Source organism: Paramormyrops kingsleyae, chromosome 15 (genome assembly GCF_048594095.1).
Source record: "Paramormyrops kingsleyae isolate MSU_618 chromosome 15, PKINGS_0.4, whole genome shotgun sequence".
Classification (NCBI taxonomy): domain Eukaryota; kingdom Metazoa; phylum Chordata; class Actinopteri; order Osteoglossiformes; family Mormyridae; genus Paramormyrops; species Paramormyrops kingsleyae.
Window position 1 is genome coordinate 1,609,068 of NC_132811.1, and position 15,473 is coordinate 1,624,540.

At 42.4% G+C, this 15,473-nt stretch overlaps 1 protein-coding gene across 1 annotated transcript; it reads left to right on the top strand.

The window, feature by feature from the left end:
- The first annotated feature begins 7,831 nt into the window (after nucleotides 1-7,831).
- Nucleotides 7,832-10,208, top strand: ccl44 (chemokine (C-C motif) ligand 44). The gene is made up of 4 exons (XM_023843666.2): nucleotides 7,832-7,983; nucleotides 8,755-8,884; nucleotides 9,212-9,359; nucleotides 9,808-10,208. Exons 1-4 carry the CDS (start codon nucleotides 7,923-7,925, stop codon nucleotides 9,814-9,816), a joined length of 348 nt encoding a protein of 115 aa, XP_023699434.1. The 5' UTR covers nucleotides 7,832-7,922; the 3' UTR covers nucleotides 9,817-10,208.
- Nucleotides 10,209-15,473: the final 5,265 nt, after the last annotated feature.

Consider the following 15,473-nt stretch of genomic DNA (forward strand, 5'->3'; position numbering starts at 1 on the left):
CAGCTCACAGGTGCAGTGGTGAGTTCACACAGCGTACAGCTATCTATAAAAAATGGATTTTACCCACCTAAAAATGGTCAGGGATGCGTATCAGTCCAAGAAGAAGTGTGTATACACAGTTATACGGCATGAGAGTGATCAAGCTGCGTACCCGCTGTGCATTGCAGGGCACCGCTGTGACCCCCCAACCCTGAGAGTGCGCCTCCATGCCACCCCTTGGCTGTCTAGTTTATTAGTTAATTATACATCTAAGGCAGACTTGTACAAGAATATGGTTGATCTGCATGTTCCAGTCCCTTCTAGAATCCCATCAAATGTAACACTGATCACAATGGCTTGTTATTTTGTATTCATTATGTTATCTGTGCACAGAGCCTTTGATAATTCAAAAATTCAATTTAATTCAGGTATTTGTTGAATCGGTCATTAATTTCATAATGTAATTAAAAGCCTGGTCAGAATGTAACAAATAGCTTTCTTCTCCAGGTTAAGAATAAAAATTCTGTGTGATAAACACATTATATAACCAAAATATGTAGACACTCATATTAATTAGACAAACTGGTTAATTATGCTGCACCCATTGCTGACACAGATGTAATAATTTAGCACAGACATGCAACCTCTAGCAACAAAAACACTGGCATGCAGAATTGTTAGCTGTACCGAAGAGGTTAGTGATTTTCAGCTTGGCATCCTCACGGGACACTGTCTTTCCAACAGCAGCTCACCCAAATTCAGAGCTGCTAGAGCTGACCATGTCAATTGCAAATTAAGTGACTGAGAAGTGGAAACGTGTGGTAGTAGGTTCAGTTACAGGCCAGTCAGTTCAGTGGCAGAGTTACAGGCTAGTCAGTTCAGTGGCAGAGTTACAGGCCAGTCAGCTCAGTGGCAGAGTTACAGGCCAGTCAGTTCAGTGGCAGAGTTACAGGCCAGTCAGTTCAGTGGCAGAGTTACAGGCCAGTCAGCTCAGTGGCAGAGTTACAGGCCAGTCAGTTCAGTGGCAGAGTTACAGGCCAGTCAGCTCAGTGGCAGAGTTACAGGCCAGTCAGTTCAGTGGCAGAGTTACAGGCCAGTCAGCTCAGTGGCAGAGTTACAGGCCAGTCAGCTCAGTGGCAGAGTTACAGGCCAGTCAGTTCAGTGGCAGAGTTACAGGCCAGTCAGTTCAGTGGCAGAGTTACAGGCCAGTCAGTTCAGTGGCAGAGGTACAGGCCAGTCAGCTCACAGATCGTCTGCAGTCCCCAGTGAGGTTGGAAGTGCTCATTTACACTTTCATTAAAAACTGTTTGGGTTTCTGCCTTATTTCTGTTACAATGTTACAATGCCAGCTTAATGGAGCCACCAGTCTGTAAATAAGAAAGTGCAATTTGTATTTTTCTTCATCAACATTATTTCAGGCCTGGTGGTCTAACTCATTATTACTGAAATTGACTTTAAACATTTAAACATTCATATTGTGGAAATAAAGCCTATTTTTATATAGAAATAATAATAAGTGTATTCTCCAAACCCTGGCATTGTCTTGACATTGTAGCTAGCAGAGTACAGAATGGGGTGACCAGTGTGTTCCTTTTAACATCAAGGACTGCAGACTGATATAAAATATGTGGATACCTACATGCTGGTTTTCAAGGGCGAATTTAGGCTTTTAACCCAGGTGGTGAGAGAGTGGAAATACACTTACAGTAAATTATTATTATATATTGACTAACAGAAGCTGCATTTTGAAATATAACTTTAACAATACAATTTACTGTTATTGAACATAATAAGATGAAACAGTATTTTCATGTGGAGTATGGGGTGCAATTGCACCCCCTGCAGCCTCGGTAAAATTGGCTCTGCTGGCTTTTAGCTTTAGCTTCTGTTAGCTGAAACGATTTAGTTGCAAATGGCGGTTTAGCTCACTGTTAGCACTTGTGAGTGCTGTGCTCTCAGAGGAGCACTGGAGACTGAGTATTTGTTTTCAGTGGAGGAAATCATAGTTCCTGAAAGTGGGATTCCACTGCATCACCATCAACCTGTAAGCCACACGTCCAAAGGAAATGGTATCATAACCAGTGAACATGTTTATCGTTTCCCAAAAACGTGCTCTGATACCATTAGGAGAAACTTCTGCACTTGAATTAGAAAGAAAAAACAGCTTTGCAAAGCATCAATATTTTATACATCTCAGTGTGAAAGCATTTGTTCCTGCTTACATTTTGACTATCAATGCACCTAAAATTCAAAAAAGTGTACTGTCACAATGCGTGAAATGTCAGGGTACTGATCAACTAAAGAGTGTGTATTTCATTTCGGGCGATGCTTGTGCGTACTGCAGTTTTGAAGAATTCTGGACCTTAGTTTGCAGTTCTGTGTCGGCACGGCGCCGTGTGGAGGTGCTGCGCGACCCGCTGGGGCGCGACGCTGTGCCTGCGACCAGAAGGTCATTGGTTCGAATCAGCGGGTCAGCAGTGTGATTTCACCTTTGGGTTTCTGCTAAATAAGTGTAGCCTCCCCTGTTCCATTAAGTCCCTCTTCAGCCCTTGTGTATCAGTATTGCATGTTTTCCTCCTGTGAAATAAAACCTGATTTAATATCTGTGGCATTTACCTGCAATACCACTTGTAGGAAATTAATCTGTTTCTCGTTAACGTATCTTGCAGGAGCCATTTGGGATGATGCCAAGGAGCTAATTCTCAGGGTGCAGCTCTCGGGGGGGGGGGGGGGTACTGTTATAGACCTCTTTCTGTTTCCTGACAAATGCTACGACCTTCCCAGTCCCGTCCTTCATCGTGCCAATGTGTTCCATGGAAAGGGTTGTTGCCCTTAGGTTTCTTCTACCAGAATAGTCAGTCCATGGTGCTGTTGCCCAAAGAGGATCTTGGATGGTGTCTTGAGGAACATCACAGGCTCCAAAGAAGATATAGAGCAACATCATGTCCCAGGTTTGGCTTATCAATGACTCATTGGTTAAAATGTTGGACAAGGCTTTTAGTCTGGCGGTCGTACATCGAGGTGCAGAGGTGGTGGACCTAGAGGAACCCAGAGAATCAGCCAGGAGATGAACAGTGAGCCCTGGTTTGTAAGGATGCATTTGGAGATGCTCATATAGGTGAATAGTTTAATCAGCTTCCGGACCATGCATGTTTCATTATATTAGCCGTTTGTTCATAATCCAGTGAAAAGTCACTGAAAGCTGACAAAAAGGAATAGAATAAGAATGTTACGTCTGCCTGCTTTTTTCTGTCATCCTCACCATGCGAGACCAACGGAGGCCATCGCTGGAATTCAATGTACGTTCTGGTACGTTCTTGGCTGGCAGGAATGCTAAGGTCCGGCGTTGTAAAGTGATACGTGCAGCGATACGGTGTGACCCAAATACTGTAAGTAACACATTCCAGGTTGCTAAGAGACTGGAGAACTTCAGGAATTCCTGCAGTATATCATGGCTTGGATGGCAACACGCTGCCTGAAGACCAGAAGATTCATTCCAGATTTATGACAGCTTGGCATCCTTATTAATAAAATAATTTATGTATACATATTGAATATTCTTTGATATGATCAATTTGATATGGACATTGTTGGGCAGTTAAAGTCCATGTATATTGATTATGACCAAAACCTAGTAAAAAATTAGAATTTACTTTGAGGCAGCTTTGTGTGCTACAAAGTCTATATGCAATATGCATGTTTATATATACTGTATCTTTTTATATATATGTACCTTTTGGTTACTTAAATTACTTACAATTTCCTCGTACTATTAAAAGTACACGTGAGCTCTTAGCAAATTCTGGGCAAGATATATGACTATAGACAAAGTCCTTAAGACTTGTATTTATTTCACCAGTCATGGTTGTCCTTGGTGTGGACATGTCTACTCCACATACCAGCACCCCCCCCCCCCCCCCCCCCCCCCACCCCCCCAGCAAACAGAAAGCCCCGGGCTTTGTTACGCTAAAACATCTTGGATTTTCAAACTTGCATGACTGCACTTTATCCCTTAAGGAAATCCCTGGACTTGAGCATTACACTGGCAGGTCTCTGCTTAACGTCTCTCAGCTATATCCATACTGGGCAAATACATCCTAGGAGAAAAGGTAAAAGGTTAATCCTTGGAATTTCTATTTATATGTGGAAAAGGTAGCTGCTATTTTCAGGAACTATTGATGTGTTTTTCTCTGTATGACGACCCTTTAATAACCAGAAGATCTGACAGAAATGCGTTTCACTTAAACTTAAGCCATAAGGAGGATATTTTGCCATTTAAAAATTCCAGATTTTAATGAAAGATTGTCTTGTTTCCCATTAATCAGTATCTGGAATGTAATATCTGAATGCGTGTTTGATTTGTGTGATTACACGGCTATGATGAATAAAGCTGGGATCTATGAAAGGCCAGTTCTGGGCCCTGTTATTTTTGCCCTGATTTCTTTGCTATGAAACAGCATGAATAAGGACTCTGTAGGTTTGGGTCTGACCACAATAAAGTATCTGTAAAAGTGTAAAAAAATGTATAATGTCTGACCCATTTCCTGACCCTGTGATCACCAAGGCTATCAAACTGCATCCCTTGACAATGTCATAAAATCATACATGTTACATGTGTTACATGGTAGTTTTAAGAATATAATTTGTATATCGTAGCTCATTACTTGAGATTTGCACTTCCTGTTATGTGGGTCTGATAAGACAACAGTTTGATTGTTGTGCTCAGAGTCAAGGATCGTCATATCGCAGCTTTGTTGCATGACTTAAGTGGTGGTGATGATAGAATAGATGATACATCCATATTTAACTGAAACCACGCAAGAAATGCAAGATTGACCAAGGCTGAAGGTAACTTTTAGTGTTTTTAGAACATGCCAATAGTAGAGCCAACCAAAGTGTATATATATATATATATATATATATATATATATAATAATTGACTGCTGCAAATGCAGCTTCCAAGCAAGAGAATTTGGAAAAGATCAGCGATGACACAGCGATAACCAGAAGTGTTTCTCCTTTTCTGATGTTTGTCTCTTGTAGCTGTGAGTCTCATTCATATTCAGATTAAAAACCGGTTACGACCAGCTCCAGCCACTTCGGACTCTTTCACTGTTGGTTATTAACATTTAAAGATGCAGTGGGGGGACACACACAGAGAGGTACACGGCTTATTGCGAGTACAAACCTTTAGAAAAAGATGATACATCGCCATAGTAGACCTGAATTCAGAGGCATGTGATGTGATGAATCATGAAAAAAGTCAATCCAAACTGGCCAGGTCAGCATTCCGTTAAACACAGAACAGTATGTGTGCTTTTGGATGTTTATTTTGAGTAGAACTTTTTAAAAGTCCACTGCATTTATTTATATTTATTGCAGTTGGGTCAGACTTTATAGTGAAAATAGCTTAATTCCACTGCATACTACATTGCTTAAAGATTTGTAGGTCTCTAAAGAATGCTATAGAGTGCTATAGAATGCTATAGAATGCTATAGAATGGGAGATGCTCCGACATTATCAGACATCTTCAGTCACTATGATGAGAGGCGGCTATGAGCGGAGTTTGATGAGTGGACATTTCCTTCTGAACTCCCTGTATAAAAACATATTGCTATATGAATAACACCCTAAAACAATCAATACTCGTTTTTATAAACCAACGTTACGGAATCTCCCTCTTAAATGGTGCTTCTTTAGAACCTGTTTCACAGATATTTTCACATTAGAACCACCACAATGAACTGTTCCTAAACAAACAGCACACAAAACGAAAACCGTTCCCATTTGAGCAGCACCACACCTTCTGTGAAAAAAGCAAAATGGACACTCATTTCTCGATGCCATATCAGACAGTTTCCATAAAACTGGGATAGCACAAACAGTGCACTACGTATTTCTGTTTTACAGAATAACGAATGTTGTGTCTCCAACTGAAATTAAGTAACAGACAAAGCTGCGAGCAATGAGAGAACACACCTGTCAGCTGAGATCTTACACAGAGAGAAAATAACTGCTGATATAGGTTTCATTTGATTACATTACCACTAGAGGGAACTATACAGTAATTAAGTAGTCCTGAGTGCCTTTTGTCTTGGGGCATTGGAGTAGTTTGCTTGTTCTAACTAGTATAATCAATAATCTATCTTTTCACTGACTAGTTTTGCTGATTAAAATGCTGATGGGTGAAAGCTGTCAGCTGTATCACTATTCAGTTGATAAAGCTGTTCACTAATGAAATAATGAATTCAGGCCATTCATGTTTTGCTACTTTCCACAGAAAGTGGACAGCAGCATCACTGTTTGGTCGACAAAGCTGATCACTGATAAAATAAAGCATTTAAATCTGCCATGTTTAGCTACAGGTTGGCTGTTGGGTTCTGTCAGCCTGTAGAAAGCGGCTTTTCTGAGCCAATAATTGGCAAATGTAATTGGCTGGAGTGACTGGAGGCCGCCTCCCAGATTTATATAGTTATAGTGAACTTCTGGTTCAGTTGATATCAGCAGACAAAGCATAACTATTAAAATTAAAAGGGGAGGTGTTGATTTTTGATTAGAATAAACCAGCAAGCAGCCTGGGAAGCGGAGAGAAGCTTCCATGACACTTTGAACGTAAAGAGATTTTCAGCTCATTGATGCCTCCTAACTTTTATATTAATACTATTAGTACTTCACTACGTATTAAACAGTGAACAGCCAACATCGTGGACAGAAATGTAAAGAATTTACCCTGTTTAAATGAGCAGAATCAATTTTAAATGGTTGCAACTGGCCTTTACAGGTAAAACAAAAATATATATATATATTTTACATTTAGAGTAAATGTCATATATTAAGACACTTGAACTGCTTTGAAACCAGTTATGTCTCAGAGCTCCATTAAAGCTTTGAACAGTGGTGCTGCATTTAATGTCACCCGCTTGATGTGTCGTGGTTTGTTTCGCATGGAAAGCGCTGAGACCTTCCCTGCACCACCGCGGATGCTGGGTGGTCTTCATGGGCTGGCAGCTTCTGAGGGTCTCTGCTGCTACACTTTCCTTAATGATGGAAGTTCTTTAATTCTAAGCCCATCCATCTTCCAGCAGCTTATCCAGTATAGGGTCACGGAGGTAGTTTACAAGGGACATTGGAAATTTCAAAATACACTGAATTAATTTTACAGTATGCAAACTGTGTACCCAATGGTTTTTGCAATAATGGGTCTTTTGAATTTGAAGAAGAATAAAAAATGGTTCTTCCATTTAGCAGAAAGGTGCTCAGGTTTCTGAGAACTGGGCACCAGTTCAGGCCCTTGCCGTATATTACCTTGTATGTTATGTTCGAACAGTCTTTGCTTGTTTCATTGAATTTCATTTGCAACATTCCTGGCATGTTTTGTAGCCAGGGTAAGCAGAGAAAATTCTGGAAAAATCTGTAAAAGCTAATTAAGGTTTCGTTTAAATATCATCACTTGCACATCCAGTTAAAAAGACCGAGTTGTAGATCCCCGTTGATGTGACTCGTTGATGTAAAACTGCTGAGTAGTTTTACATGCTTTTCAATATCATTCCATACTCAGTATTTTTGGGAGTATCTGCAGTGCTCCGGGCGGGGGGGGGCTCTTGGCCCAATATGAAATACATGTGTCAGCTGCCCTGTCTTGGGTTGCAAATAATCAGACATCCAAAGAGGTGAATTTTAAATTTTATTACATGAAAAAAGCACCCCCCCCCCAAAAAAAAAAAAAAAACTGGGAGGAGACATAGGAGTTGTCAGTCAGAGTATGGAAGAAAAGGAGCGATCGGGGGGAGTGAGAGAGAGGGGGTGTGTATGTGTGACAGAGAGAGCGAGGGGTGTGTGTATGTGTGACACAGAGAGAGCGAGAGAGAGAGAGGGGAAATATAAAAGGAAACAGCAAGAGAGAGAAAGGTGTAAGAGGCGATCGATTCCCGTAAGACTCGCCATGTCCTCGAGAGCGCTTTCTGTGGCTCTGCTCGCTGTGACTCTCGCTGGATTCCTGCAAGGTAGGGCTGCATTGTGCTGAGGAACTTGGATTCTGGACGGTGAATTCTTTCAGTTCCGTACGTGATGCAGAAACGCGGCTGTATGAATCGATTGCAGGAGCCAGGCGGAGAACAAGAGAGAAAACAGAGGCTCAGGTAACAGAAGAATGCCTGAGTAGGCAGTGTCGCTGCAAGGAAACAAGGGGGTCACTAAGGCGAGGAGCAAACAAAGAAACTTCTATGTATCTCAAACCATGTAATTACACCAAAACGGGGAGCAGTCTATAGTACTGCAGATTACAGTAGCCCTGAATAATTTGTGCTGCTTATCTGTGTGGTTAACTACCCTGGTAAAGTGTGATCCCAGGCAGTGTGTGATCTCTAAACTGTGTGCAAGGGGTTGGTTAGCAACAAGCAGGATGCGAGACATTAACTATCATGTCTCCGCACCATCAGCTTCGGAAAGCGGGCTGCGTGCGTTCAGCTTCCCCGTCAGGTTGACTCGCCGCCTTGACCACCCGAGCAGACAGAGCAGAAGCACGGCTGGGTGATGAGCTAAACGGGAGGGACCGTCCTCGGGCTCTCGGAGGAGATGCTCCTGCGATCGCGTTGCCAGCTGTTACATGTCGCCTCTTCTTTCAAAATGCAGAAACAGGATCACATAATGAAGCCAAAACTATCGCCGTCGTTCCCAGACACATTCCCATCCCGGGCTCTTTCGGCTCTGGGGTTACCAGTGGCCACCAGTCATGGGGGGGCACCCTAACCATGAAGCCTGCCTCTGTCCGACAGGGAAGGGGGTTCAGATGCAGAGGGACGTTCAGTGCTGCATGCGGTATTCCCAGGAAAAGGTCCGAGCAAAGGATGTGCTGAGGTTCGAAGTGCAGACAGAAGGGCCAGACTGCAGCATACAGGCTATCATGTAAGTATTCGGAGCTTCCTGGGACGCTGGTCAGGCTGCGAGAGATTCCTTTCAGTGCTGCAACACAGAGTCTAGCTAAAGGTGATTGTGAAATAGTTCAGATTCCTTTAATGTTAGCTGGATAGCAGTCAAAGGAATCTGACTCTATTCCAGGTAGGAACACAGTTTGAGCCTTTAGTTATAGAAAATAATCACGACCCTCTGAGAATTCCACCACTGAGCATAGAACTTGTGTCATATATCTTAGATAAACATTGTAGTCATTCTCATTTTCTTGTCCAGATTAGTTAACTTTGTGGCTCATTAACTTTGGTGACATCACCACAGCCTGTACACCAAGAAATCCGTGAAGTGTGCTGACCCCAGGGATAAGAGAGTGAAGAGGTTAATGAGGAAGCTGATCCAGAGGCAGAGAAGCAAGGCCCACACCACTATGTGGCTCCACCCACACAGGAATCTGCCGGCCATGGCTGAGGTAGCCCCGCCCACTCGTCAGCCCCGCCCACTCATCAGCCCCGCCCACTCATCAGCCCCACCAATGTAAAGGGAGCTGCTCAGGGATTAACACACTATGCACTGCTGCCATAGTATGACTAACAAGGAAGTCTAAGATGACTTTGATCTTGGAAATTATTGTATTTTTGCAATTATATACTATTAAGTGGGTATACAAAATGGATGGATGGATAGATATTTTGGAATAAATTAGCATGGTAGCATGTCACTGTACATGTTGCATAAGTTGAGCTCTTTTGCTCTTAAACCTTTTAGAATCTGCAGTTATTAGTGTTTAGGCAGTTTTATAGCTCTTCAAACTGCCTTAAATTGACATTTTATTAGTTATGTTTTAAACATTCTGATTCAAATAATCATTATTGTCATTAGATGTCAACAGAGTTTAATCATATTTTCTATCATTTCAGGCCAAGTAAAATACCCTGAGGCGACAGTCATAAACGAAGTTGGACTCTTCGACTGTTTATTTGTCCTTGCCGTTCTTTTGGATATACATAGAGGCCAGGCTTCTTTATAATACTGTATGCAATTCACACGCTTTGATATGTAGCAAACTCTCCAGACCATGGTTAAAGAACTGTTGTTGAATATACCAAAGCATTCCACTAGTTATGCTTTATTTAATTTTTAAGAACAGTTTTATTATCTGTAGCTATTTCTTGTAAATTCTATGCCTGGTTAGGAGCCCGGCTAAGTCATAAAAGATACTATGATATATGATTATGTAGAATAAGGGATGTAGGGGAAAAAACTTTAAGAAATGAAGTGCTCTGTTTTAAATTTTTATAAATAAATCCTTTAAAAAACATTGGTTTTCATTTATTTTGCACAATGGTTTCTTTTCATGGCTCAGTAGGCAGCGCTAAAACTTCACACCTGCAGCGCTGTGAGCTGGATCCAGCCCCTGGCTGTGTGTGTGTCTGTGTGTGTGTGCATGTGTGTGTGTGTATGTCTGTCTGTGTGTGTGTGTGGGTCTGTGTGTGTGTGTGGGTCTGTGTGTGTGTCTGTCTGTGTGTGTGTGTCTGTGTGTGTCTGTCTGTCTGTGTGTGTATGTGTGTATGTGTGTGTGTCTGTGTGCATGTGTGTGCGGGTCTGTGTGTGTGTGTGCATGTGTGTGTGTCTGTGTGCCTGTGTGTGCGGGTCTGTGTGTGTGTGTGGGTCTGTGTGTGTGTGTGTGTGTGCATGTGGGTCTGTGTGTGTGTGTGCGGGTCTGTGTGTGTGTGTGTGCGGGTCTGTGCGTGTGTGTGTGTGTGCATGTGTGTCTGTGTGTGTTCAGCCTCGACCCTGTCCTCACAGAAGCTAAAATGACAGCACTGAAAAGTGACATTCCATCATCTGCGCCTTCCACTCGACTCTATAAAAATCATACATTAAAAGTTTTACGTTTTCCGGAAAAGGATATTTTACATTATATACCTTATGTGTTTATCATCAGTGTATTTATATTCTAGTACAACCAATAAAATCTCCAAAAGTGCAACACTGTCACATTTTCAGTTCTTTCACTTAAAATTAATGTTTATCTAGGAACACGTGCGTGAAAAGCCAGGAGGTGCCTGATTACGGAAGGGTGACACCTGGGAGTTGGGTCAGTAATTAGTGTTTGGGGGCACAAAAAAATAAATGTAAAGCAAGCTTATATAATGATAGGTGGCAAGCAAGAGAGGAACTGAGTGGGCAATGTCATCAGCTGGCCGCAGTGCTCCTGAGGACGTTCATCCCCACCAAAGTGAGAAGGTGTTTCAAATTTATGACCAATCAGAACACAGGTAAGCCTTGAATCCCCATGAATTCTGTGTACTTGTGATTGTGTGATTGTTAAAGCATAAAAAATACAATTACCTTTTGCAGGAGTGCTTTAAAAACAGGTAGCTGCTTAGATGAGGGGAACTCCAAATTTGCTAAATCAAGTACAGACGCTACTCTACTTACGAACTTTCAACTTACGAACAACTTACAAACGAAGAGGACTGTAAGTTAAAATTGTGATCATTTGGGCTCCAGTTTCCTGTCCGCACCATCAATTTTTTTTTTCTGCGCTCCGAATCCGCATAGTGCGACTTCTGGTCGCTACTCCTGCCACGCAGCAGCGTAGCCTGCGTACTCCCAGCAGCGTAGCGTGCGTACTCCCAGCAGCGTAGCGTGCGTACTCCCAGCAGCGTAGCGTGCGTACTCACAGCATCCTAGTTCTTTGTACTTGAATATACTCTTAAAATGATGTTGATTAACGACTTACGAACATTTCAAGTTACGAACGGCCGTTTGGAACGTATCTCATTCGTAAGTAGAGGAGTGTCTGTATTATATTAATAATAACAACAACAACAATAATAATCATAATAATAACAATAATAAACCCAGTTGCCTTCTGGAGTTTTCCAGTATACCTAATCTACCTGCTACACTACCTAGTCTATCTATGGCAGCTCTGCGCTGTGCATATTGGACTCTGTAATCAGTTTAATTTCTAGGGTTTATAAGTCATCCCTATATAAAGCACTGGTATGTGGCCTGGTTTTGTTTTCCTTCTGTCTCATTCCACTCACATACTAACTGGCATTTCAGCTGGAAAATTGCTTATGATGCTGTCAAACTTCTCCTGTTTCTCTGAAAATTAAGTCGATGTGAACTTTGTGATTCTCAGTTGCCCCTGGAGAGCAAAAAGAAAAACACAAGAGACATATTATTATTCTACTGGTTGTTGTAAACTCTAAAGCTGTGGAAAGGTACCATTCCAGTGCTTTGACTGAAACAAAACAAGTTAAATTACCGTGTTATACCTGTTAAATCATTTCTGAAAGTCTGTTATTTACTTTGTATTATGAATAGCTTGTGCACACCAAACTGTATCCATCCATCCATCCATTGTCCAACCCGGTTATCCTACAGGGTCGCGGGGGGTCCGGAGCCTAACCTGGAAGCAACAGGCACGAGGCAGGGAACAACCCTGAATGGGGGGCCATCCCATCACAGGGCACACTCACACACCATTCACTCACACATGCACACCTAAGGGCAATTTAGCAACCACCAAACTGTATCTCCTAGTAAATTTTAATCCAATTTATTACGTTTCCCTCGCATTTCCTGTTCTCTTCTCTCCTGTCACGCTGACATCCTGGCGCCCCGGTTTAATGACAATCAGTCTGCAGGTCCTTAAAATAAACGCTTAGTCTCGATGACAACAGCTCCCTTCCTCTATGATCTGTCCAATTTGCACGCATTCAATCGCTTAACGGTTTCCTCTCTGATTAGTGGCCTTTTCGCAGTTTCACAGAACTTGCTGTGTGGGTGGAGGTACAGCCAGAGTCATGTGACCAGATTTGGAATGCTGCTAAACGCAAACAGACCCTTATTTCTGGTGACAGTACAAAGTGCATTCTTCCCTCTCCCTGATAGGCTCCGTCCTCACCAGGCTGTGGCCCCTCCCCTCACCAGGCTGTGGCCCCTTCCCTCACCAGGCTGTGGCCCCTCCCCTCACCAGGCTGTGGCCCCTTCCCTCACCACGCTGTGGTGTGGCCCCTCCCCTCACCAGGCTGTGGCCCCTCCCCTCACCAGGCTGTGGCCCCTTCCCTCACCACGCTGTGGCCCCTCTCCTCACCAGGCTGTGGCCCCTTCCCTCACCAGGCTGTGGTGTGGCCCCTTCCCCTCACCAGGCTGTGGTGTGGCCCTTCCCCTCACCAGGCTGTGGTGTGGCCCCTTCCCCTCACCAGGTTGTGGTGTGGCCCCTTCCCCTCACCAGGCTGTGGCCCCTCCCCTCACCAGGCTGTGGCCCCTTCCCCTCACCAGGCTGTGGTGTGGCCCCTTCCCCTCACCAGGCTGTGCCCCCTCCCCTCACCAGGCTGTGGCCCCTTCCCCTCACCAGGCTGTGGTGTGGCCCCTTCCCCTCACCAGGCTGTGGCCCCTCCCCTCACCAGGCTGTGGCCCCTCCCCTCACCAGGCTGTGGCCCCTCCCCTCACCAGCCCGTCCGTTACTGTTCTCATTTCCAGGAAAGGCAGATTTCTTCTTTGTCTTCTTTCATTCCCATTGCTGCCCCCATGTCTGCTGAAAATGACAGTATTTTCATCAAACACTGATCCCATTTCCTGCCAAACGCTTTGTCTCATGGCTCAGTTCTCACCCCAACCAAAGATATTCAAGATTCAAGATTCAAGATTCAAGATTCAAAGAACTTTATTAATCCCAAAGGGAAATTGCTTTGTCTTGGTTATACAGTTGCTATGAAGAAAGGGAAAAAAAGGAAATAGTATAGGAAAAAGTATTAGAATGGAAAAATATAGATATAAAAATTTAAAGAAAAATACCAATAAGTAGAAGTAAAATATAATAAAATTAAATTAAATATAGCACACGTTTAGTAATGCACTAGAAATGCCGTGTAGATAAGGAGAAATATTGCACAAATGTAATAGTCAGATATTGCACATGGAACATTAGTTAACAGTAGTGCTGTAAAATATTATTATTATTATTGAGCAGGAACTACACATAGTTCAAGTCCCGTACTGACAACATTACAAAGAAGACCGTCCTTGCCTGGTCTCTCGTGTGCCAGCTTAAATTCACTGAGTCATTTTGCTGAGCGATGTATGTGAATCTGCTGGGGTCTATCCAGAGGGTACACTGCGCTTTGAATGGGAAACGCCGCCGTGAACATGAACTCCATGAGTCTGCAGTTTGCTACAGTGCTTTGAAATGCACCAAAACTGGAAAATAAGCATCTGATCATAAAAAACACAAACATTCCCAAAAGAAACTTTCCCTGTATCCGAAATTCATCTTTAATTATAACATCAATGACCCCTGTAGAGATTTCACCAGTGAAATGTCTGACTAAGCTTTTGAAATATATGTCAACAGATAAAAGACCATATAGCTCAGCTCACTAGGAGGAGAAGTTTGAAAATGGACGTACACGACATTTCAATGATCTTTCCTCTGTCTAGCAGTTATCTCCGTTATTTATTAAGTGCAAGACTTGAAATGAACTACTACGTATATGTGACACAAACATATTACAGAACGTGAACACTGCAGCGGATTCAACACCACCGGCTTCGACCTCATCTTCTACGCGGACAGCGGTCTTCTTGTCAAAAGTACTTTAATGCTTCAATGACTAGAAGCTCCATTAAACTTTATTTATATTATGACCACCATAGCATTTTGATGCTTTTGGGAAACATGGTCCAGATCAGTTACAGCCTGCAGTAAGGCTCACTAACTCAGACAGTTAACTCACGTTGTAGTTGTCAGCTTAGCAGTGCTTATTAGGGACCATCTCCCTGTCAGGTGAAACTTTTAGTTTGTACGAATAGCTCAATCAACGTTTCTGATTAAAGCCTGCAGGAGACAGCGCTGGAAATAGACAGCATGTCCATCTTTAGCATTTGACCATCCATAGCCTCAGTTTCAAACCAAACTGAACGACAAGGTGACTTCGTCTTGCCGTTAATGTCTGGTGAGATGACCTCATTCTCCAAGATGGACACCTTTTCTTTCACATCTCTCGGTACCCTTCTGGATTCTATCACGCTTATATACCTGATCTATAACTAAAAGGACTCAGTTACAGGATAAATGTTGCGATTACAATTAGACCAGGAAAAAAACAAATAGCATAATTTCCATTTAAACAGTCATCACATTTTAGTGACACATTTCCAGGGTCTCATACTGAAATGTCCTTTGCCAAATTTAGCTTTCAACATGTCCGAAACTATCAGCGGCACTTAAAGTTGAGGCAATTTCCTAGTTCACTCTTTATTAAAGTGCTCTGGTTAAACGTTGGCTTCCAGTGTTTAATTTGTTGTTTTTATGCTCAAATGTGTGGCCTCTGACTCAGTAATTAATGTGTAAATAATAATTTCTTAACCATGTTATGAAAAATGTTTATCTATTAAATTTTATGTGATCGTATTAAATTATTGTCATTACAATTACAGTCTTTCTTAAATATTACTATTTCAGCTCATTTATACTTTGTAGTGGATACAATATTTTTTTACACTTTTTTCCAATCTTCATGTTATAAAGATGATTCATTTGAATGAAAAATCCCATATGTTAAGC